The following is a 26,492-nucleotide window of genomic DNA, read 5'->3' on the forward strand; positions in this document are numbered from 1 at the left end:
AAACAGTATATTTGGGTGTTTACAGTTCCAATAATAAGGGGTCTGTTTACAATTTTTTTTTTTTTTTTTAATTTGGGTACTTTAAAAAAATTCAATTCGCGCCTAATAAGTAAAAACTAAAAGAAGAACTGAATAAGTAAAAGGAAAATGTTAGGTACACAAAAAAATTTCATAATTATTATAATAATTTGTCACATGGCATATTGTGAAGGGTGAAGGTCAAATGGTGGGTCCAAACCTCCACCACTTATAACTCACCATATGACAAATTGTGACAAAAATTGTGAAATTTTTTGTGTCCCTAACATTGCTCTAAGTAAAAACTGAGAAGCTATTAACGTGTCTGAGTGGAAAACTTAAAAAGCGGTTGGGAGAAGTGAAAAAACAGTAAAAGTAGGTTGTCATTTTTTGGGTTTTATCACCCTCTTTGACTAGTTTTTTTTTTTTTTTTTTTTTTTTTGCTGAAACCCTCTTTGACTAATTAGTTTAATATATATATATATATATATATATATATATTTAATACTATTTTGCTAACCAAGGCAAATCCCAACGTCCCTACTAACTATCTCATTTACTAATTTTAATTGATATTTTGTGGTTTTGTTTAACTTTTTAATAAAAGTTACAAGTCCTTTACTTTATTTATTTTTTTATTTTTTTATTTTTAACTTATAAACTTGTAAGTGTTGTAACATGTATTTGTAAAGATCCATAATAAAATATACGGTTTCTATCAAATAATTAAATCTATAAATATGAAAGTGTGTATATATATATATATATATACACACACACTTTCAAATTTATGAATATATAATTTTTTTTTAAATAGCGGTAATTTTGAAATGGTACACTGATATTGACTAGTACCAAAATATTTTGTTTCTTTGACTAAACCTTAACGGCCATGGATAATAAATTAAACTCGATGAAGAATAAGTAAAAGTGTGTTCTCACATGGCCTACAGACACACTTTTGTCAATCACAATTCATTATATAGTAAGTTGTGGTACAAAATTATGCCTATTTATATGGTCTTAGCATAATTCCAAAATAAAACCAAATGTCTAAATAGATAAATTATAAAGAGAGAAGTGGAAGAATCCCAAAACATGTGGAGGAGAAACAACTAGAGAAAGAGTTTTTGGATTTCCATCCACAAATTTCTAAATTTTTTAATCATTTTTTTACTCCCAACGTGTCCATCAATGTATCATTTACCATTTCTTTTTTAATGTTGTCATGTCTTGTCTCATTGTCTCTTCTTTCACTTCTTTTTTTTTTTTTTTTTTTTAAATTATATATATAACTTATAAGCCCGTTGGGTTAGATATAAACTAACTAGTTACTTTTTTTGCAAAATATAAACTAACTTGTTACTTTTATCATTTATAAAGATGCATAACATATTACATGGATTGTTACCAAAAATTAAATTTATAAACATTCAAATATATATATATATATATATATACTATTAGATTCATTAATATTATAATTATATAATTTTTTTTGTTTAAAAATAGTGGCAATTCTAAAATGGTACACCGGTATACATGTGTGGAGAAGAAAAAAACAAGAAAAAAGAAACGTATGGATGAAAGAAAGGAAAAATAATATAAAAAATAAGAAATCACAATTGAGAAATGCTACAACAATATATGAAAAATAATTAATTTATTCTAAATCTAGTATGTATTTCAAGTTTTCAAAGACAATAAAAACACACATTTTTATTATGAGAAGTGCTACATATAGAAACTAAATTAATTTATTCTAAACCTAGAATGTATTTCAAGTTTTCAAAGACAATTAAAAAAAACATACACACACACACACACACATTTTTTTATGACAAGTGTTACATTCACAATATTTTCGCAACAAATCATAGGTGGTTTGTTGTTATTGGTTCAAATTTGAACCTAACACTAACATTACTTTTTTACCCTAACAATAACAATCAGTAACAGCCTATTACTTAAAATTTGTTGTAAAAATGTTAATAAAATTTGAGAACAATTGATGGTCAGATTGAGAGAACATTGCCATAAAGGTACACAACACACGTCCATCACATGCCATCCTTAGATTTAAAATCTAACCGTTGGATTCAAAGAGTATAAAGAAAGGTTAATTCTAGTAAATTATGGTCACAATCAAATGGTTGGATTTAGAGAAATGCGAGGTTAAAGTTTAGTTAAAATTGGTCAAACCCGGTCAAACTTAATAGATGGTCCCAAGACCACTAGACTTTGTGAAATTCATATTCGAATCTTGATCACTAGGATTGAAAAGTATGTGACATATTGGTGTTTGTGAAATTTGAGACCAATTGGATGGTCAGATTGAGAGAACATAGCCATACAGATACACAACACATGTCCATCTCACACCATACTTAGATTTGAAATCTAACCATTGGATTTCAAGAGGGTAATGAAAGATTAATTCTAGTAAATTATGGTCACAATCAAATGGTTGGATTTAGAGAAAGGTGCAGTCAAAGTTTAGTTAAAGTTGGTCAAACCCGGTCAAACTTAATAGATGGCCCTAAGACCACTAGATTTTATGAAATTCATATTCAAATCTGGATCATTGGGATTGAAAAGTATGGTGACATATTGGTGTTGGTGAAATTTTAGAATAATTAGATGGCCAGATTGAGAGAACATTGCTATGAAGGTACACAACACACATCCATCATACGCCAACCTGAGATTTGAAATCTAACCGTTAGATTCAAAGAGTGTAATGAAAGGTTAATTCTAGTAAATTATGGTTACAATCAAATGGTTGGATTTACAAAAAGGCGCGGTCAAAGTTTAGTTAAAATTGGTCAAACCCGGTCAAACTTAATAGATGGTCCTAAGATCACTAGATTTTATGAAATTCATATTCGAATCTGGATCATTGGGATTGAAAAGTATGGTGACATATTGGTGTTGGTGAAATTTGAGAACAATTAGATGGTCAGATTAAGAGAACATTGCTATGAAGGTATACAACACACGTCCATCATGCGCCACCCTTAGATTTGAAATCTAACCATTGAATTCAAAGAGTGTAATGAAAAGTTAATTCTAGTAAATTATGGTTACAATCAAATGGTTGGATTTAGAGAAAGGCGTGGTCAAAGTTTAGTTAAAATTGGTCAAACCCGGTCAAACTTAATAAATGGTCCCGAGACCACTAGACTTTGTGAAATGCATATTCGAATCTTGATCATTGGGATTGAAAAGTATGGTGACATATTGGTATTGGTGAAATTTGAGAACAACTGGATGATCAGATTGAGTAAACATAGCCATAAAGGTACACAACATATGTCCATCACGCACCATCCTTATATTTGAATTCTAACCATTGGATTCGAAGAGTGTAACGAAAGGATAATTCCAATAAATTATGGTCACAATGAAATGGTTGGATTTAGGGAAAGGCACGGTCAAAGTTTTGTTAATGTTGGTCAAACTTAATAGATGGTCCCGAGACCACTAGACTTTGTTAAATTCATATTTGAATCTTAATTAGTGGGATTGAAAAGTATGGTGACATATTGGTGTTGGTGAATTTGAGAACAATTGGATGGTTAGATTGAGAGAACATTGCCGTAAAGGTACACAACACACATCCATCATGCACCATCTTTAGATTTGAAATCTAACCGTTGGATTCAAAGAGTGTAATGAAAGGTTAATTCTAGTAAATTATGGTCACAATCAAATGGGCGGTTTTAGGGAAAGGCGCGGTCAAAGATTAGTTAAAGTTGGTCAAACTCAGTCAAACTTAATAGATGGTACCGAGAACAGTAGACTTTGTGAAATTCATATTCGAATCTTGATCATTGGGATTGAAAAGTATGGTGACATATTGGTTTTGGTGAAATTTGTGACCAATTGGATGGTTAGATTAAGAGAACATAGTCATACAGATACACAACACATGTCAATCTCACACCATACTTAGATTTGAAATCTAACAGTTGGATTTGAAGAGTGTAATGAAATGTTATTTCTAGTAAATTATGGTCACAATCCAACTTCTAGAAATAGAGAAAGGCACAGTCAAAGTTGGTCATGCCTGGTCAAACTTAATAGATGGTTTCGAGACTACTAGACTTTGTGAAATTAGGTTCAGTGGGAAGGTTTTCAGTGGATTATTGGGTATTGGAGTAGTTGTTAGAAAAATTTAATAAAGAAATAATTTTGAAAGATGATGAACGTCATGTTATCATTGACTTAGATAAAGTTGATTAGGCAAAATGATGAAAATTTTTATTATTTTCGCTCATACATCATGTATTATCACCTCTGATTTTAATTAATTTGAATATGTATGTTATAAATATATTTTAATTTGATTTATTTACTTACTTTTGGTAAATATTATTACATAATTGATGATTGAATTGGTTATTAATTGAATATATTATGAATTTATAATGAATGTACCTTTCATATAGACTAATACCTTTCTTATGACACATGATACAGAAAAATAAAAAATTGATTCGCGATACGATTCACATTTTGATAACTATGAGAATTAGTCAGTATTTTGAGTGGAATCAGAACTTTCTCAATTTTTATTATTTTATTGATTTCAAGTTTCAAATGGGTAACATTATGATTTGAGAGTATTTTGAAGCAACAAGCCCTCCGTTGTCTCATATATATATATATATATATATATATATTTTAATGGATTTGAAAGTTTTATGTTACTTTGGAGGTTTCAAGTTTATTTTGGTCATTCGATAAGTTTGGGGGTATTTTGGTCATTTTGACGAGGTTAATGGTATTTTAATCATTTCAAATATTTTAAAGGAATTTATGTGATTTTAAATATTTTAAGAGGCATTTGGAGGATTTGATAAAAAAAAAAAAAAATCATATTTTATCAAAATTGTTTTAGCCACATATTAGTGACGACAATCTTTGTCTTCATTAAAAGATCCCTTATAGCGACGACCGAATTCATTGCTAATATATAATCTGCTTCCCTCCAATAATTCCCACCACTTTTTGAGAGTGAAAATTTTACCCTCCATTATATTTAGGTAGATATATTTGCGACGACATGTTGTGTCATCGCTAATAGCCTTCTAATAGCGACCACTAATGTGTCATCGCTAATAAATAAAGCATATATATAATATACTTACTATATATTTTTGGCCACATATCTGTGATGAAACATAAGGTCGTCACTAAAGATGATTATTAGCAACGACAGATATTGTTGTTAAAATAAACCTTATTTTAGCGACGTAAATGTCGTCGCAACAAAATTTATTGTCGTTGCTAAAAGTTTCCCTCCATTTTCCAAAAGTAAATAAAATTCCCTCCATGGCGTTAGTGACGACTTTTTAGCGACTACCTTAGTGTTGTCGCTACAATACATTTATTAGCGATGACCATTTATTATCGTCGCTAATGTATGCCTAATAGTGATGACTTTTTAGTTGTCGCTAAAACATTGGTCGCAAAAGACCAAAATTCTTGTAGTGATAGCCGGGGGGGGGGGGAAGAGAATGCCCCCCTAATGCCCCAAAAATTCTCAAGTAATATATAGTATAAGGTCTTATTTGCATACACAAGGACAATCAGCTTTTTTACATACATATTGTACTTGTACCGTATATTAGTTCATTGTAGGAAAACAATTTCACATTGGGGGCCACTGCAACTCTTTTCTAAAAAGTAATGGTTCCCAGTTTATAATAATATTATAGTAAAATAAAACCACTTGTACTGCCTACTTCTCCACCACTATTTTTGAATAGAATTATGAAAAAAAAAAAAAAAAAAAAAAAAAAAAAAAAAACCTACTTTCACTCACTAGTCATTATAGCACCTCAATAAAGTTGAAGACCACAAAATTTTTCACCATTTTTTGTCACAAGACTCACAACTATTGCGTGGCAGAGTGTGATTGTTAAAAAAAAAAAATTGTGAGTTTATGTGTTAGTATTTGTTAATCACTCACAGTCTAGCATATCAAAGTTTTGGCAAAAACATTGTGAAATAATTTATGGTTTAGAACTACTCATAGCACCTCCGTTACGTATAGCAATTTTTTCTTTCCTCACCAGCATTTTTCAATCTTAAACCCAAGTTTTTTTTTTTTTACAAACCCAAATTTTAATTGTATATGACAATTACATTTGCATATAGTTGTTTATTTATTTTGTTAAAAATATGTGAGGGGTTTCACAATTCGTTCCAATACTAATAGGCTTAGTCTGCAATTGAATGCTATAAAAGATTTGTGTCCCCTCATCCTTCACCAATTGATTGTTGGATAGATCGGTAAGGCATATGGTCCGACAAGTGGTATCAGAGCTTGGTCATAGGTTCGAGTCGTTGGAGCCGCATTGTGAGGGAGGGATTATGAGGGATTTCACAATTCGCTCCAATACCAATGGGCTTAGTCTGCGATCAAATGCTATAAAAGATTTGTGCCCCTCATCTTTCTCCAATTAATCGTTGGATGGATCGGTAAGGCACACGGTCCGACAAATTATCAATTAATACTTTTTCAAATTAATTTTACTCTCTTTGGATCTTGTCCCCCTAACCTAAAATCTTGGCTCTGCCACTAGTGTAGCCTTCCCAAAATTGATAGGATGCAGCTAACACTATCCACACTTAATGGTATTGGTCACTACCATTAATTTTTCATACATCTATGTTAAATCACAGCTACAAGTTTATGATAAAGAATCAAAGATAAAGCTTCACAGTGCATAAATATTTAGGTCCCGTTTAATACGTGTGTTTAAGTAACAATTTTCAATTTTTTTGAAAATATATGTGTGTAAAAATACATATAATGTTATTTAAAAACTAAAAATATGTATTTAAACACATATACCAAATAACCCCTTAATTGTTTATCATAAATAAATATAGGCACATGCATTTATTTATCAAAATAAAAAAATAAAAGGCACATGCATGGATATTTACGAAGTTCGTTGACAAAAAAAGACATTATCTACGACACTACTGTTACCATGACGTAAGGAGGGACGCAACCATGCAAAAAGAAGGAGAGCACTAGAGACGGAGAAGGAGATGATGACAATGACAAGGAAGAAGTAGTGGGTTTCTTAGGCATGCTACAAGAAGATCTGGTGTTTTCTCAAAAAATAGAGAAAATCCCGTCTATGTTCATGCCTCACAATTAACATATATCACCCTAAAGATCCAAAACCTAATCATAAAATAAAAGAAGCTAATGCTACAAACCTAAAAAACCATCAAAATATAGAAAACGCAGAGGCGGCTTAATATATTTGGAGACCTAAAACAAAAATTGATTATCTTGTTTTAGATGCAAAATTACTACTAATTAACAAAAATTACGTAGAATTTTTTTTTCTTTTAGAAATTTTATAAACAGAAAAAATTTGACAGAATTTTTCATACTTGTTTATATGGTAGATTAATAATAGTAAGTAAAAAAATGGTGTTAGTGATGGATTTAGATGAGAACTAGTAAAAGTTTGCTAATTAAACTCTTATTATTATTCTTATTTTTTTTTAGAAGTACAACATTCACAATATTTTTTTACAACAAATCCTAAGTTTTAAGTTGCTTTTTCTTTTTCTTTTTTCTCTTTGAAAATATCACTATAATTATTTTTTTGCCATCAATAACAAGTTGTAATAATCTATTACTTAGCATAATTGTAAAAGTGTTGTAAAAAATATTATAGATGTTGCATTTTTCTCTATTTTTTATTTGTTTTTCATCTGGTAAAAAAATATTATTTTATTTATTGATTATAAATAACCTTATTAGTTAAAATTTAGGGGTCTTTTTTTTACTTGGGGTCTTAGGCGACCGCCTTTTTTGCTCCACTGTTCAGCCGGCACTGAGAAAACGAATGGGAGATATAGGAAGTTTGTAAGAATGCCACCTCACTCAATATTTAATTTATGTGTGCCAATAACTCTTTGCCACGTGTTCCTAATTTTACAAATAAAATAATTTGGTCCAAGTCAAATATTGCAAAGTTCATGGACGAAAAACGAACTTTTATAAAAGTTTAAGGATGAAAATAATATTTTTACCCTAAATTATTATTATTATTGATGATGTTGGTGGTTACTAGTTAGTCCACCTGAGATTCATGAGATCCAATAAAAAATTTATTAATTAAATTACTGTAAAAATTGTTGAATATGTAGCGCGCGTAATGGAACTCGTTGCTCAAGAAACAATATCACCATAAAGAGAGATAATGATTAGAGATACAAATTCATGGATTGTGATTACTGATTAGGTAAGTATTGCATCATGTACAAGAGCTTTTAATGACCGAATTTCAATCTTAATCATTGAATAAAAAAAAAATTTTAAAAAGTTAAAAATGAATTGCCAAGTAAAAAATTTTGTGATAGAAATGGAAGTAATTGCACGTGGTTGACTACCACCCAAACTCAATCCCAAATTCATTGCTGTTAACGGACAATATGGTCCTGTAAGGCTGTAAGGCCGTGTTTTTTTTTTTTTTTTTTTTTTTTTTTGAGAATAACTGTAAGGCCGTGTTGTATTGGTTTAAAGTCAAACTTTTGGGACATTTTCCTATCATTTTGTGACACAATGACGCAAGGAGGGGCGTATGGTTAAGTACCTATTGAGCTTGTTTTTTTAGAGCAAATTAGAAATACAAATTGACCTATTATATTGTGAGAATTGTTAAAATTTAATTCCATTTTGAAAGAAACGAAGAGAAAAAGAAAGGAGTTGAAAATTGAAAGGGTCTAGTTTTTAAATAGATTTTCCTTACGTATGGTTAAGTACCTATTGAGCTTCTTGTTTTTTTTAGAGCAAATTAGAAATACAAATTGACCTATTATATTGTGAGAATTGTTAAACTTTGATTCGATTTTGGAAGAAACGAAGAGAAAAAGAAAGGAGTTGAAAATTGAAAGGGTCTAGTTTTTAAATAGATTTTCCTTTAAAATATTCTCTCTCTTTCTCCAATGTTGAAAAACGGACGTAACCTGCAGACAGCAAAGAAGGAAAAAAAGAAGGTGATCATCAACATTTGATATGACTTTTTAAAAAAAAAAAAAAAAAAAGGCAGAAAATTTTATGTGACTTGAAGTAGACATTTGAGTAATTATTGAGGATCGTTGGGGTTTATACAATTATGGCCTCCGTTTATAGCTTTCTTATACATTTGCATGAAATATAAAGTTATATTTTTTACCTGCATGAGAAACATTTTTCTTGATTTATAAGATACCAATTTTTTCTTTTACATGGATCTACGATGAGTGCAATCACTTCATTCTCTACACAATGTATACGTAAAAGAATTTTGGTAAATAGTTATCTTTTGTATACCCACTTAAAATCTAAGAAGCGTGGATACTATATTTAGGGTGCCATATTTGTGTTGTACTAATGTCATACTGATGTCATATTAACAATTTTATGTTATTCAGAAATTGCTCATGTCACTATATCGTACTCGTATTCATGTTTGTACTTGTACCCATGTCCGTATCCGTGATTCTTAACTTAAAGTTCACATCAAATACGTTAAAAAAGTCTATAAAGAAACATGATTCAATGGGTGATAAATTCAGAATACAAAAGAAAAGATTTCATGGGTTATTAATTTAATTATTTATCCCAGAAAGAAAATAAAATTTAATAAAGACAGCGCATCTAAAGCAAAAGAAAATTAATATCGTTCGATCTATTCTAAATTTATATTTTTCTCACATGGGGAGATTTGTAAATCTTTTTCATTCGAGATCGGATAAAGAGATTTGTTACTATTCAACTCCTTTTTGCTACTGTTTATAGGTCTCACTGCACTTTTTGATACTATTCATAGATTTCACTATACTATTTCAATTAACTTTTACATTTATTTACAGTACTTTCAGTAAAAAGTTTTTAATTTCAACAAAATAAGCAAATTCTAAAAAAATCCTAAATTTATATTTTTCGTAGGGGAGATTTGCAAATCTTTTTCATATATACGACATCGGATAAAGAGATTTGTTACATTAAAGCGATGTTTTTTTCTTTTTTATTTTCCTTTTTTGGCTAATTAAAGCGATGTGAGATAACACTAAGTTCGGTAAAGATATTGGTCCCTGCCCCAACCTCTTTGCGGCGATGTCTTTTCACATTAATTTGCTTTACAATATGAAATAAAAACGACGAGTTAGAACATAGCAACAAAGCACAAAATCGTCAATGGCTTCTGTTTAAGCAAATTCTTGAGAGTTGAGACACACAAACATTAGGGTCCAACACCATTTAACGCATTCCCAGTTTCCCACGCCAATAATTCTGGCTCCTTCTTGTGGCTTGCCGTTTGTATGGGCAATAAAACTTTGCCGCCGGCCTTAGATGCACCCATATTCCAAACTCTAGAGTAGTAAGAATATTAGGTGGTAATTCAGACCCCAAAAGAAAATGAATTAGGTGGTATACAATTATTTATAATTTTTGTCAACAAATATGTCAGTAACGGTGGAGTACAAGTCTAATCTTAGGAACAATATTATATAGATTGAGGATAGGTTTTGAATATCATAGTTGATTATAAATATAAAAAAAGACTGTTTCTCATGTGATTGTAGTCACATTTTCTTATTTCAAAGATTGTAAGAACATAATAAACAAGTTGCAATTTAAATTCCCAAAACTAGAAATTGATTCACCTAGTCCGGTCCCAACTTATAAGAGTTTATAACTAAGCCTCAAATCCTTGAATATATAAGATGCAATTATAGTTGAACTAAGCTGATCAAAATGACCCATTTAGGCCATTATAATGGATTAAAAGGAATTTACTTTACACAAACTAAAGGCTAAAGGTCTGAGCACATAGGATAGGAAGGCTTTTTATAATGAGTCGACATGCATTACTATCATAGTCCATCGATTTGAACCTAACTATTTGCATCGTCCTTCCATGAATATCCATCTTGTGATGCTTAGGGCCTATTTGGTTAGCTGAAAAAAAAAAACACAATTTTTTTTTTCATTTTCAAATTTCAGTGGGTCCTACCACTAAAAAATCTGATTTGATTTTAGTATTTGTATTCAGTTTTCATTTGCAATATTCTAAAAATTGGATTTGAATACAAAAAATGAAAATAATTTTTTTTACGTTTTCATTTTCTATGAATACGAATATAGTGGCATATTCGTAAATATTGTGAAGACATAAGGTTACATTTATTTTAGTGATGTGATGTGTGTAAGTGAGAAAAGTTACTTTAAAAAAAAAAAATAGAAAATACTGACCAAACCTGGGTATGATATATTCTATACCCAAATTATGTATTCAAAACAATTTATCAAACATTACTAAATGTGAAAATAAGTGTTTTTTGCTTTTTATTATTTTATTAGGTAGTTTATATTATTTTATTAGGTTTTCTGTAAAAATAAAAATTGTAGGGTGAGTTGTAAAATAGGTTAGTAAAATAGATAAAGTAGTGTTTGAGGATACAAAATAGGGGTTTTTTTTTTGCATCCCAGATGCTAATGCTCTTAGGGTCCATTTGGTTGGGAGGATGGAAAAGTGGGAGAATAGAAAATGGAGAGAGGATGAAAAAGTGGGAGGATAGAAAAAATTTTAGTTTCCCTCATTTTTGTTTGTTCGGAAGGGTAGAAAAGTGGAGAGATAGAAAACTTTTTTGTTTAATTAAAAATAAAGTTTGTATAAATTTATAATCATGTTCCTATTAAATAAAACAAAAAGTAACACATTATACTTTTAAAAAAATTGTATATAGATGGACACTTCAGTAAAAAAAAAAAAAAAAAAAATAGCATAAGAAATTATCCCAAAACTGTTTTCTAAAAAAAAAAAACAAAAACCAACCAAAATTAATGAGAAAATAAACATATGAGCACCCAAAAAATAAAATAAAGAAGAAGAAAGTTATACGTCCAAAAAGAAAAAGAAAAGAAGCCAACATGTCCAGACAAAAAAAAAAAAAAGGAAGCCAACACACATTAGTAACACAGAAAGAAAAAATCAAAGGGAAAAAAATTTAAAAAAAAAAAAAAAAAAAAAAAAAAAAAGGCCAACATGTTGGAGACTTGGAGGTGAATTCCAATAGTATTTTTGGAAGTTCATTTCATGAGTTTTCTCTTCCCCGTTTTCTCTTCATTTTGGGGAAAAAACTTTTTGATAGATCCAAGGAAAAAATACCTGGATCTCACCATTCATTTTCCTTCATCCCCACCCAACCAAACACGATCTAAAATATTTTATTCACTATTTTCTCTTCAAAACTTTCCATCCACCCTATTTCACTTCTAAACAAACAAACCCTTAATGACTCTAGACGAAGTTGGACTCAATCAATCTACACCAAAGCTACGTGCCAATTCGATCGTATATTTTTTGGATAATGATCATTTTCTTTGGCTAAAAAAGTAAAATAAACTTTTCATGGTCCCATTCTCACCTCCCAACATAATTAATTTTAGACTCCAAGTCCTAATACTCCAATGTTTACTTCACACTTGACCATCACACTTCACACATATCATCAAAGCCAAACAAAACTTTGGGGTCCCATCTCTCTCTCTCTCTCTCTCTCTCTCTCTCTCTCTCTGTTTCAAAGTTCTATAAATTGGGAGAACCACACTGCTCTTTCTCATCCACTACTACAGAGAATCTTATTAGAGCGAGTTTGCTTAGTACATTTGTCTTCAATCCTCTTGTGTTGCTAAGGAAAATGGCTTACTCAAAGACTTTTCTTCTTCTTGGTCTTGTCTTTGCTGTGGTTCTTCTCGTCTCCTCCGAGGTCTTAGCTCGTGAGCTAGCTCGTAAGCTACTTTCTTGAGCTAAATATATGCCTTTACTATATTTTTTAAGCCCAAATGTCTTTTTTTTTTGTTCTAGAATTGGTTTTATTGGTTTATGTCAAAGAAAGAGGTTCACCAACATGCATCAAATGCCTTCAAATACCAACTTGTCATGTGAAATTTACCAAAATTGCATAATTGCAAGTGACCCTCCTTGTGGCAAATATACTGCCAATAAACCTATTCGATCGGTTGGAGCTAGGTTTTTTTACAAGTACATAAGGTTACCATGAATCTTGGTCACTTGGTTATAATATCTCTGAGTCAATCAAAGTGTAAAATGACTGTTCATTTATAATGATAATATATGCATTCACTCTGACAAGAAATGATAATAAAATAAACAAAGGAAAAAAAAAAAAGATATAGTACATAGTTTTGTTAATCCATATTGATTAAGGAAAAAAGTAAAAGAAAGAAGCATTGCATCTTTTTGTTTTAAAAAATAATGGAGCATCATTTTCATGAGTTCCATGTGGGAAGTATATACTTTTAAGCTCTTATGTTTTGTAATCCACTATTTTTTTTACTATATATTTTTCAGTACACCTTTGACATTATATTTTAGCCATGTTGTAAACGTTTTTCATTTCTTTTTGTAGAGGAGACTGAGCAAACTGACGCAGTGAATGAGGACAAGTACCATGATCACGATGGAGACCATGATCACCATGATCACGATCACCATGATCACGATGGAGACGGTGATCACCATGATCACGATCACCATGATCACGATGGAGGTCATGGTGCTGCTGGAAAGAAACTTGAAGAGACCGACCGACGTGGACGTCGTGGTGGTGGCCGTGGACGTCGAGGTGGTGGCCGTGGACGCCATGGATAACCAGGTCAATAGGTCATGGTGCTGCTGGAGAGAAACTTGAAGAGACCGACGAAAATTAGATTAATCCTTTGTCCTAAGGTTTCTGAATGGGTGTGTCTTATCAATATGTGTTACTTGTCTAAGCTTGTATGCCAATAAGGTTTAACTTTCAACCATAGTTTCTACCCAAAATAAAAAAACTCTCGAGCACAGTAGGTGTATAATCTTTATCTTTGTTTTCTTTGTCATGTATGTCCTGCTTTTTATGTATTTTTTGTTTTTTTTTTTTTTGAACTGCTTTTTATGTAATAAAAAATGTGCTTGGACTTGTGAAATTCAGGATGTCTTGCAATTCGTCTACCTATGGCTATAATTTCTTTTGCTTATACCCCTACCTATAACTTCAATTGCAATACGCATTGACTGTTTCAAAATGAACTTAAGTAGGTAAAAAAATTATTACCTAAATCTTGTTAATTCCTTTGATATGGATAATTATTTTGTGGGGGCAGTTGTATGCAACTACAACTGCTTCCTCATAGCATGTGAGGTCCATAGAGACAAATGTATTAAATGAATAGAAAAATTATTTTATAAGACCGTTTTATTTACAAGACATTTCTCTTGTATGTGTGGGTATTCACACGTGGTAAAAAAGAGATCATAAAATACATTCTTTAGACTCCACCAATCCGTGATAACAATTAGAAAAGGAAGTATCATTGTCTGCAATGCCGGGATGGTTGTAACTTTGTAAGTAACAACTAGCAACTGTTTTGTGACCCCCTTTTGTGTTTATTCCGTTGGATGCTAAGGCTTGCTATGTATTAAATAATCAGAAGGCTGTGTTTGTCTATCTTGGACATCTCTTCACTCTTGTGCGAATCATTTGTTAGGATATATTGCATTTGCCACTTGCGGGGCTCTTCATCATCTTCTTAATTTAATTATTTTTATTAAATATATATAAGAGTTAAAGAGTGCATGTGTTTCAGTTTGTATAAATTTTATACAAAATGGGTACTTATAGTAAGAACCTAGCACTTCATATTAGTTTTATATAAACACTATCCATTTTTCTTTAGCTGAATAGTATAATTACATCCTTTGTTTTTGTCTTGCCAAAGTATCATGAGTCCATATTTGAAATATTCTTTGCTTTTTGCATGAACTCATATGTACGTTCTACTTCTTTATCACTTTTCCATACCTTCCGCTTACCCCTGGCCTCTTTATTATTTTTTTAAAGTTAGTAAGACTGATGTACAAAGAAAAAGAAAAAAAAATTATCCAAAATTTTAAATGCCAAATATTATAACTACGCGCCCTACAAATATTTATATATCCAAATTTTTTATTAAAAAAAAATTAACCCTACAAACCGGGAAATTAAAGTAGATACTTGTCCTCTACCAAGATGGGCTTTAAAAAATGATTTATTTTGGAAAATATAACTTCAAATAGTCATTCATGTCTACCTATATCATAGATGAGCATTTGTATATATAGCTAGGATCAGCAACGGAGGATGGGGCACTGAAAGTTTTAGGATTGAAGTTAGTATTTATGTAAACGAAACTAAAAATAAACAAAACAAAACGAAATATGATATTTACGGACCATTTCTTTTGGGAATCAGTAAGCTTAATTAGTTGATGATGAAGAGGAGCCTCATGAGAAATGAAATAAGTAGCGTTTAGTTGTTGTTGAAGAAGCCTTGAACTCCAAAGTTTCAGACTTGGGCTGGGTCTGAGACGTAGTCCCTCTCTCATTAGTAGTTCTCTCAACATTAAGCGCTGTAATAGCTCCTCTATTTTTTTTTTTTTTTTTTTTTGGGTTTTTGGTTGGACCTATTGCAGCTCTTTCTAAATGCCGTAACAGGTCCTATTTTCGAAAACCCTTAAAAACACTGCTATAAACCTCCCATACTTTTAGGATTTTTAGCAGCGTTTGTTAAAAACATAGCAATGTTTTTTGAAAACGGTGCTACAAAAATGTTGTCATAGACTCTTTTTTTTTTTTTTGGTAGTGAAGAACGTACTTGATGTAAATTGCAATATAGCTAGGTTAGCACACAAAAGTAGTGATATTGAAATTGTCGGTTGTGGTAGAGGGTATGGGCTACATTTTTGGCCATGATTCCGTTTAGATAATAATAGGACCACAAAAAAGTCAGCAACTTTTGCTGCAACTCACCATATGACGAGTTGTGACTGATGAAGGTGTGGACCTTCCCCTTTACCTTCATGTATCAATTATAACTCACTATATGACAAAAATTATGAACTTTTTTGTCTTTTTTGTGATCCTAGCATTTTTCTTCCGTTTATTAATAACCATCGGTAATTAACCAATTCTGTTTTCTTGAAAGAGAGAGAATTGGAAGTCATCCATAATGAAAGTGGTCAATTTTGGGAGTGACATGAACACGCATAGAGAAGTCATCATCTGTGTTTTATCACAAATGAGAGTTGAAATGAGAGCGAATATTGAAGCCATGGTATCATGTTGACTATAACAAATCACATGAGAATTATATATGATGTGGTCAAATGGAATATGTAAATATACCAAGAATGATGATTACACCATAAATATGATGCATCCTTATGTACTAAATTGTACCCATGAAAGGATGATTTGATTCACACACAATTATATAGTTTGGCAAAGAGATATGACCCTTGAGGGGCACACAACCCTTTCTAGGGTTATGACTCATGAGGCAGTGTAAATACTAAATATTTCTATAAATAGAAAGGTCTTTTGAACATTTAGGCCATTCTAATCCTTCTACAATTTTCCTCCATATAATCACCGCCTTCACGAGAACCCCATATATTCTTCTTTGCGACCAGCATTTTCAAACCCGTATGTTTCTTTCTTTGTTGGGCTAAGTATGTACCTTTGCTATTTTATGTATAATTAGCTCAAATGTCTGTCAACTTCTGCAATTGGTGTATTAGGTTTACGTTAGGTGCACCCACCTAATTAATGCCTTTAAATACCAAACGTTGTTAAATTACGTGGCCAACTTATTGCGGAAAATATATGCACCAAATTTTGGATATATAGTTGCATGTGTGAGTGTAAGGCGGCTCTGCACGTAGCAAATATACTGCCAAAAATCCTTGCAACCATGGTCAATATTTACGTTTCCACTCCACTAACAATGGGACAAAGAAAACCAAAAAAAAAAAATTCCAAGAAAGAGACTACTTCATTTTCCTAATCCTTACATATTAATCAAGCAAAATGAAAATGCACTTTTATATTTGTTTAAAAATAAGGGATTTTCATGTGAAGTACTTCAAGTTCTTATATTTTTTAAATCAAAAATTTTAAATGCATTGTAACACTGTAGTTACCCATTTAATTTTAATTCATTTTTGTTAAGAATAGCATTCAAACTCTGATGAGTGGAGCCAAGGAGGCCAACTCTACTCACCTTCCATGATGGAGAGGCCTAGCCACATAGGGAAACGAGGATGGCCTAGAAACTAAAAGTAAGTGCCAAGTGCCACATAAGAGCATTAGCATCAGTAGGTGCAAAAGTTTCATTCTATTTTACAATAAAACCTTACTTTTTCTATTTTACAAAATCAATTTACAAAAATGTCTGTGATTATCTAAAATACACACTCTTTTATTAAAATAATACTTTTTCACATTTTTTTTTTATTTCCCTTACCCATACACGGCCTTACCACCTTACCACACATCACTTCTCTGAAACACTCTCTCTCTCTCTCTCTCTCTCTCTCTCTCTCTCTCCTTTCTTCTTTTTTCTTCTCCTTCTTTCTTCTTCTATGATTTTTCTTCTTCAGCATCTTCTTTCTTTCTTCTTCTTCTTCTTCTTCTTTTTCTTTTGCTATTCTTTCTTTCTTCTTCTTCTTTTTCATTTCTAAAAAAAAAAAAAATCTTTCTCTTTCTCCTCCTCTCTTTCTCTATCAAATTGATGCTCTCTTCAAATCTGAAAAAAAAAAAAAAAAAAAAAAAAAAAAAAAAAAAAAAAAAAATTCTCCCTACCAAGCTTCCATGGCTCAATACACTCACACACTCTCTCTAATGGCAGCGGTAAGCTTGGGTTTTGGGTTGATTTGTATTTTGCCAAATGGGTTTTCTGTTGTGTTTTATCTTGAGTTGATTTTAAGTTGGGTTTGTGATTTTGATTAATTTTGGGTTGATTGTGTTTGGATTAAATTGATGTTGTAATGGGTTGGTTGTGGTGGTGGTGTTTGGTTAGTTGTGATGGTGGATGGATGTTGGTGGTCGGCTTCTTCTTCTTCTTCTTCTTCTTGGCATTGAAGAGTGGGTGAGAAAGAGTCTGACAAGGTAAGGGAGAGGAGAGAGAAAATAGAATAAAATAAACATATAGAGCTATAGTAATAGTGCATATATGCAAGGTTACTGTAGCAATTTTGCATATAAACAGTGTTTTAGACAGACTGATGTGGGTAAATTTTGAGCAAAAATGTGTAAAATTTGCATTTTTTTCTATTTTGCACTAACTAGTGCGATTGCTCTAACCCGTAATCCGTATATACTTTCGATATGTATTTATGCATGGACATGTTCAATTATAGTGGTACTTTCACACACACACACACACACACACATATAAAGCCAAATGCTTATAGAAAATCCAATTAAAATCCAAATTGACTTTCAATTGGAGTCTAATGCACCAAGTGTCCAATTGAACTTTCTTAATTTTGGTTTACCACAATAATGACACTGCTTCAATCTCAATACAATATACTTATTACTCAACTATTCTTAAGATGAGAACCCTACAAAAATGTGTGTCCCATTCATTTTTAATATCTATCTTTGTGTCCCATTCATTGTTTATATATGTTTCACATAAGAAAATGAACTGGTGTAATAGTTCTTTAAATAATAACAAAAATGCTATTATATAATTCTAATTTATGTCAATCTGCTTCAACCTTATATCTTCATTTGATAGTTGTGCTTCAGATTCAAAGTTAGATCTACATTTCATTACTTCTTGGCAAAACTCTAAAGTGTTTTTTCCTTTTTTCATCTCTCCTTTTTATTCTTTAATATGTTATGTTATCTATGTGAATATCAAATGGATATTGTGGGAGAGTGGACCTGAGCCCACCCTGAAGACCTTAGCCTGAGGAAGGAAAACCAAGAAGTCCCCTCCGTGGTAAGGGCCCAACCCAAATACCAACAAGGTATAAAGGGAGCCCACTGTTGGGAAGAAGCCTTCTGAGGACAATGCTGAGAAGATTAGAGAAGCCCATGTTCTCGAGGAAGTGTGATCCAACCAAGGAGTGCCCATCCATGTTGCCAAAGAATCCTCTCTCCATCTGATCACCATGAGAACACATCGAGAAAAATGCAGAATCCAATGCAACAGTTACCTCCGCATTTAAAACTTCTCTTACCTAATGTTAGCCTCATTAAATGTTGATTGATTGGCCTAAACAGGAAGGACACCCCCAAAATCTACCTTCATGATCAAGAAATAGCAGGAAAGGGTGCTGATGGGACAAGTATCTCCCTAAAATCCAATTAAAGTGCAAGACAGTTGGAGGAGGAGGTGGGTTATAAAAGGGGGAGAAGGGCAACAAGGTGGGGGGTTCAAAAAAATTGAGAGAGGAACTAGAGAGAGAAAGTGAGAAGATTTTCCACAAGTGTTCATCCCTTTGAATCATTGTATCCCCCACAGGAAAACCCTTTCCATATATATATAAGTAGTGATTCAATCATTTTCATCTTTGATTAGCTGTTTAGTTCTCCCATTGTAGATTTCCATCTCTCACCTGTCTTAAATTAATTGTGTAGATCAAGAACACTCAAGTAGTTCGTTTGTTTTTATGTTTTTGACCCCTATATATATATATATATATATATATATATATATTAACTATATAAAAAGTGTCAATAGCCTCAATCTACATTAATTTTTGGTTTATTCAATTGGGTGAGGCAAAACTCATCGTTTTACTTGAGCAGGCCTTTTTTTTTTTTTTTTTTTTTTTTTGGTCATAGTATGCCAATGTTTTAGTTTGTGCTCTTTTTGTTTTTTTCTTTTAAATGTTTATATGTGCAAACACAATATTACTATACTGACTCAAAATATTCTTACAATATTTTCACAATTATTGAGGTGTTATTTTCTTATAGTTCAAAGTAAAATAATAAAATATGAGACTGAGACCAACCATAATGGAAAATAAATGTATTGTGAAAATATTACAACATCTTCTTGTTGTCACAATATTTTTACAATTGCTGAGATCTCGATTCCTTATAGATCAAAAAAAATATATTAAAAAAATGCTAAGTTCACAAGATTTTCACGATAATTTCACAACAAATTCTAAGTAGTAAGGTATTATTGATGAATAAAAAAGTGATATCAATAATGGACCCGGTTTAAAACCGATAACAATTTGTCATCGAAAATTTGTTGTGAAAATGTCGAACCTAGTTTTGAAAGACTCAACATCTGCACTAGTTCTTAAGAGATGTGAAAACCCCATTTTCTTTTCCTACCCAACCCACTAGAAGATTGACAAAGGGAAGAAGACTTACTGTGTGATTTCTTGATGATAAGGATGGGCTTGGGAGGAAGGAAGAAACAAAACTCTAAACTTGAAAAAGAATTAAAGAAGATAATGGCGTGAAGTGTATCAATATTTATAGAGATGAATGCCATTTAATGTAACTACAAAAAACCAATCAATACTTACCGTTGTGTCTTTTCACGTGTGCCTCAGTAATCAAAGCGTCAGATCATCTTGACCGTCCGATGTCACAGATGTTGCCACATGTGCGCAAAGGATGAACAGTCATGTCCGCTGCATTAATTGAATGACGGTTGATCTTCCCGAGGTGTAACCATCATTTTTGAAAAAGGAGAAGAGAAAGAAAACCTAGTTGACCACCAAACGAAGAACCCCGATCCCATCTCCACTACATGCAAATGGGATCATGGGGGGCTATTGTAGGGGCTTGGGCCCATGAGACCAAGAATGGCCCATGTGACCAAGGCCTAGGCCCAACACAGTGGGGATAGGATTAGCCCACTAAGAAAATGGGCAAGAGTCTTAGGATACCATTCGGGGTAAACTGTATTGCGTTCGGGCCAAGTTGGGCCCAATACTAACTAGTAAGCTAAAGGGAAGTTGGCAAGGGGACAATCAAATTAAGGTCGGTAACCGAGCATTGTCAATGCCTTTGGAAAATCCACTACCGAACACTATTTGACGTCTAGAACAAGTTCCAAAAGAATCATCTGAAGTTGTGAGAATTCCTTAGGATTCTGGTGGACGTGGAAATACGTGTGAAGTGGGAAAATGGTAATGATAATAATCCCACTAATGACAGACTATAAAAAGGGGAAGGGGGTCAACATAGAGGAGGTTGGAAAAGAGAGGGAGGGAGAGATTGAGGAGGAGAAGGTAACAATACTAGCGAAACAGAGGGAAACGGAAGGGAAAAAGGGATAAAAGTTTGAGCTTGGACTAACCAAGTGAAGCTTAGAGATCAATTTGTAAGATTGTGATAAAGCCAACATCTAAATTAATTGTGGCCCAAATACTACTGGAAAAGGTTTGGGAACCACAAAACTACTTTACTCCATTCATTATAAAGTATCAAAGTCACACGCTCCCACATGTTTTGATAGCCAACTAAAACCCAGAAAATAAATCTAATAAATGTTGTTTAGTCAAGTTCATGTAATAATCATCAACATTAATTTTGTGATTACATTAAACTTCAAAAGTTAAAATTGCTCATGAATTAAAGTTTAAAGACCAACATTATATTTTAATCAATAGTGATTAATATAGATTAGTTTAAAAATCTGAAAACAATCTATAATGAGAAAAAAAAAAAATCATGTCCAACTTGAAAACTTGATACTTAATAGACCTTTTATTCTCTGTTGACTGCCTAGACCCTTCAATAACTACAACAAATAACACTGTTACTGCTGCTACTACTACTATTATTATTCTTATTATTATTATTATTTATTATTGCTATTGCTATGTGAGGTGTGAACGAAATAAAGGATGAAACATATACACTCTTATGAGACAAGGAAATTAGAGAGGGAATACAATAATTTTCTATAAATATCACTAGCCTCTTCATTACAAGTTTAAGGAAAAAATAATATAACTACATTCAGTCACATTCTATACATAATTAGCCAAGGCTTTGGCCTTCATTTCTACCATTTCAATCAACCCCTCTTAGTATGGAAATTGGCCCGGCCCAATCATATTATCCTAATTCCAAAGTCAGGTCTACTTTAGTTAGACCTATGCTGCTATGCATAAAGGTTTAAGTTGGTTTCTACGCTTTCAATCAAGTGGCAACTTCTTTCTCCACCATAATCTTTAAGTTAGTGGTGTATTCACGAGAGCCTATGTCTACGATGGACACACATTGAGCAACACCTAGGAGAGTCATTCAGTTGGTAGCCATTATGGCATTGACGAGTGATGCCTTAGGGTGCTCACAAGCCTAATCTAGGACAAAATATATGTCTAAAATTTTGGAAATTATACTTTATTTTAGTTTTAAAACGCTATTTATCATTTTGAAAAAAATAAATAAAAATACTATGTATCATGTGATTTTAGTCATATATTTCGTTCAGGGATTTAATAATATAACAAGGTTCGAAATTAAAATCCCAACTAAAAATTGATTCATTTGGCTTGGTTTCTAAGTATATGACCTTTAAAAATTGGTTTTTGCATAAGTTGTAACTCCTTGACTAAGATGTTAAGAGTCTTGTAGGAGGTTTTTCTTTTTTCTTTTTTCTTTTTTCTTTTTTCTTTTTTTGTGTGGATAAATTGATAATTGGGAGAGAGAGAATTTGAACCCCGAATGTCATAATATATAAGAAGGTGCCAACCGATTCAAGTACAAAGCCCTTGGCCATATTTAATAGTTTTTAAACTAAACATAAATCCATCAAATGCGTTACCTAAATTATCAAAACAAAGGTTTATCATCTTTAAGAGTTTAATCAAGCATAACACATCTGTTTAATTGATTAAACACAACTTTATGCCACCTAAAGCCATTAACTTAATTAGCACATAAATTTTGAGAAAATTCATTTAAAAAAAATCCATTTCAAGTGAAAATGGAAAGAACACATTTTAGAGTTAAGGTTTTATTTCTTATATCTAACTATGTATATGCTATACTCAAATAATAATAATAATAATAATAATAATAATAGTAATAGTAATAGTAAAAAACAACTATGTACATGTTACAATGTCATTTAATATTTAAAATGTTATATCATTAGACACAATTTTAAATTTTAAATATTTAATTTAAAACATAAAATGGAAAGAATATTCTTATGAAAATATTTTCCATAATAAGCGAACACAAATGGATAAGATAGACATTAATCCTAATAATTTAAACCTATCTATTTGTCACATCCCATGATATATTCAACAGAACCACATTTAATTTTTTCGATAATGGTCATGTCCTTTGGCTAAAATAAAGTACGCGCATGAATGTGGTGTCCCATCCTCGTCTCCCAACCTAACTAAATATCTAGACTATTGAACTCCATTGCTTAAGTACTTCACGCTATGATTGTTGGCACTTCACAAATATCTTCAAAACCAAACAATTTTTTTGTGGCCCCATCTCTCTCTCTCCCCAAAATTCTATAAATAGGGAGAGCCACACTGCTCGTTAGTCTTTACCCAACCACCAAAGGTACAGAGAAATTCCTTAGTGCGTGTTTGCTCAGTGAATTCTCTCCAATCCTCTTGTGTTAAGGAAAATGGCTTACTTAAGTTCAAATGTTTTTCTTCTTCTTGGTCTTGTCTTTGCTGTTGTTGCTCTCATTTCATCCGAGAGATCAGCTCGTGAGCAAGTTCTTTCTCAAACCTGTATGTTTCTTACTTCGTTGAGTTAAAAATGTTCCTTAGCTAATTTCTTTTTCTTTTTTTCCTTTTTATAGCTCAGATGCCTTGATTGTTCCACAATTGGTGTTTTTGGTATAGGTAAAACCATACAATGTCAAATTATGTGGCCAACTTATTTTGGAAAATAAACCAAACTTGCATTATTTCAAGTGTGAGGTTCTTTATAAATAACCATTTACAGAAATATAGTGATAATATACATTAATTTCGTCTTACATGGGGGAGCAAAACAAACAGAGAGTACTTAATTTTCCTGATCCATGCCATGCACGCTTTTTTTTTTTTTTTTTTTTAGTTTCAACCAAATGATATCTACATCTAATAATTGTCTTTTATTGATAGACCAAAACATCAATTAATTTTTTTTTAGATAAGTGAGGATTGACTCCAATATTTTATTAGAGCATTATTTTTATATGTTTCATATTTTGTGCTTTTAGTGGTGGCTCTACTAGCGGACCTTCACAAGGACCGAGGCCCCCCAAATTTTTTTGAAGAAGTTAATGAATTTTTTTATTTTTGGAATTATCCTAAATAGTTTAAATTTTTTTAAAAGAACTTTATCATTTGGCTCTTATACCCGATAATATACCTATATATTTAAGAAAGTTTAAGCATCGCATATCTTTAGTGTGATGGTCACTTCACAAATATAAATGCTCATGGAATGTGAGGGTAAGAGCCAAGATTTAAGTCTCCAATAAGGAGTTTCACACATATATACATTTAGATTAGGTTAGAATAGAATTTATATCTTGTATTAAAAAAAAAAATCTAAAAATAAACCTAACTCTCATTTAAATAGAAGAATAATGTTGGAGATATAATTTATTTTACAAAAAAATATTACAAACGATTGATGTGGTAAGTAGTTATTAGTAAATGAAAAAGTGATATTAATGGTGATCTAGACGAAAATCAATAAAAGGTTAGTCATATCAACCTTTTTTTTAAATATTATAAAATAGATCATACAATCCATTTTTTTTTTCTTTTCAATTCTTTCATTTTCCCGTTGTGTTTACAATATAAAAGTAAAAGTTTTGTGTGATTAAACTAGACAAGAAAGAGTGAAAGACAAGTTTGAAGCTTCTGTAGGCTATTTACCCATGTACAGTATTCTTGTGTTACTTTTCTTTTTATTTTGCTTTCTTTTTATTACTTTACTCTTCATTTGCTTTTTTTTTTTTCCTTATAATATATTATTTGTTATTATAATAACCAATATATTATATACTGGATGGCATTATAATTTATAAATGTACTTAATTAGTTTGATTAAAATATATCGCATATACTACTCTATTAACATGTATTTAGCACTTCAAAAAAAAAGTAACATGTATTTAGTTGTTGTTTATTGCACATATTGAGTTATGAAATATTGTACATTACTATTTTAGATTTTATACACATTTTTATAAATGGCCCCCCCAAAGATAAATTTTTGGCTTCGCCACTAGGTTCTAGGATTTTTTTTTTAAGGTGGTAGTTAAAAAACTTAAATTATACAAAATTTAAAATAAATAGACAATTTGAATATATCAATATCATAAAAAACACATGCAAATACATGAAATATTACAACTTCTTTGTACTAACAAAGAAAATAAGAAAAAAAAAATAGACTAATAAAAGATAAAGTGCAAATTGAAAATGCTATATGAGAATAATAAAATGATCACAATAATTTCATAACAAATTTTATGCAACAAGTAGTTGTTAGCTTGTTATTGTTAGTTTGTGAAAATGTTATGGAGGTAGCATTATTCTTATATTTATTGAACTTGAATTCTTATGATTCTTAAGAAAAAAATGTTCAACATTTTGATTAGAGTAGTAAAAATAGATTAATTTAGTATATAATTTTTTTTAAAGTATATATATATATATATATATATGTATATACATTTTTTTTCAAATCAAGTCAGGTTGGTCATAGACATATTAGTTTAAAATAATTATGTATATAAATTTTTTTTTTTTTCATGTATAAAATTTCTTTTGGACAAGTGAGGGTGGTCCTTTACGTACAAGTAAGGCCGCCAGAGTGTACTTTACCTCTCTATGTTTCTTAAATCGACAGTTTTTTTTTTTCTTTACAGTACACTGTGACGTTATAACTTATAATTTGTCAATGTAATTAACTTTATCTTTCATTTTTGTAGATAAGAGTGATGCAACGCTGGTGACCAACACTAATGCAGAGCTTCGAAACGAGGAACGTTCCTTCCTACGAAACCAGAGGCACAGGAATAGCACGATGATGAGATGTCGAGATACATGAAAGTAGTTGAAACTTGAAACTAAAACCTAACATGATTAGATTATTCTATGTCCTAGGATGATATCTTTATGGGTCTGTCTTAATAATATGAATATGTAGCTACCTATTTAAGATTGTATGTCAATAAGATATTTGAGGTTCGATTCTTGCCTGTACCAAAAAACCAAATAATATCTTAGTTTGTTGATAAAAAGTAATCAAGTAGCAGATTTCATAAATTGAAATTATCTCTTAGGAAAAAAAAAAATTGTATGCCAATAAGGTTTCACCTTGTGTAGCTTACAACCTCTTAACCAGGTGCGTAAGCTATATATATCTTTATACTTACGTCTTTTAATGTACATTATGCTTGAACATATGAAAAAATAAGTCACAGTGGGATATGATGTCTTGACTCTTGAAATTATGAAACTTCTAAATATTTTCTATCCTTTTTTTAAAAAGAAATATTCACAATCATTGATGCCGGGACTCAAACCCAAGACAAAAGTGTAACAATATCAATTTTGCAATGTACATTGCAAAATTGATAACTAGAACCTAATT

The 26,492-nt window shown here is 31.3% G+C and overlaps 1 protein-coding gene and 1 long non-coding RNA gene across 2 annotated transcripts; both read left to right on the forward strand.

The window, feature by feature from the left end:
* Nucleotides 1–12,644: 12,644 nt before the first annotated feature.
* On the forward strand, nt 12,645–13,889 carry LOC115958542 (protein catecholamines up-like). Its single transcript, XM_031076958.1, has 2 exons — nt 12,645–12,835; nt 13,477–13,889. Exons 1-2 carry the CDS (start codon nt 12,745–12,747, stop codon nt 13,716–13,718), a joined length of 333 nt encoding a protein of 110 aa, XP_030932818.1. The 5' UTR covers nt 12,645–12,744; the 3' UTR covers nt 13,719–13,889.
* A 9,550-nt stretch (nt 13,890–23,439) lies between these two features.
* Nucleotides 23,440–26,139, forward strand: LOC115955189. The gene is made up of 2 exons (XR_004084064.1): nt 23,440–23,623; nt 25,828–26,139. It is a non-coding gene; the product is annotated as an uncharacterized LOC115955189 (long non-coding RNA).
* The last annotated feature ends 353 nt before the right edge of the window (nt 26,140–26,492 follow it).

This window comes from Quercus lobata, chromosome 8 (genome assembly GCF_001633185.2).
Source record: "Quercus lobata isolate SW786 chromosome 8, ValleyOak3.0 Primary Assembly, whole genome shotgun sequence".
NCBI lineage: Eukaryota > Viridiplantae > Streptophyta > Magnoliopsida > Fagales > Fagaceae > Quercus > Quercus lobata.

What these genes read in the sequence shown, in the direction of transcription:
- LOC115958542 (XM_031076958.1), top strand. Translation starts at nt 12,745, where the DNA reads ATGGCTTACTCAAAGACTTTTCTTCTTCTTGGTCTTGTCTTTGCTGTG. An exon ending in CTTAGCTCGTGAGCTAGCTC is followed by an intron (nt 12,836 to 13,476) that starts GTAAGCTACTTT and finishes TTCTTTTTGTAG; the next exon opens with AGGAGACTGAGCAAACTGAC.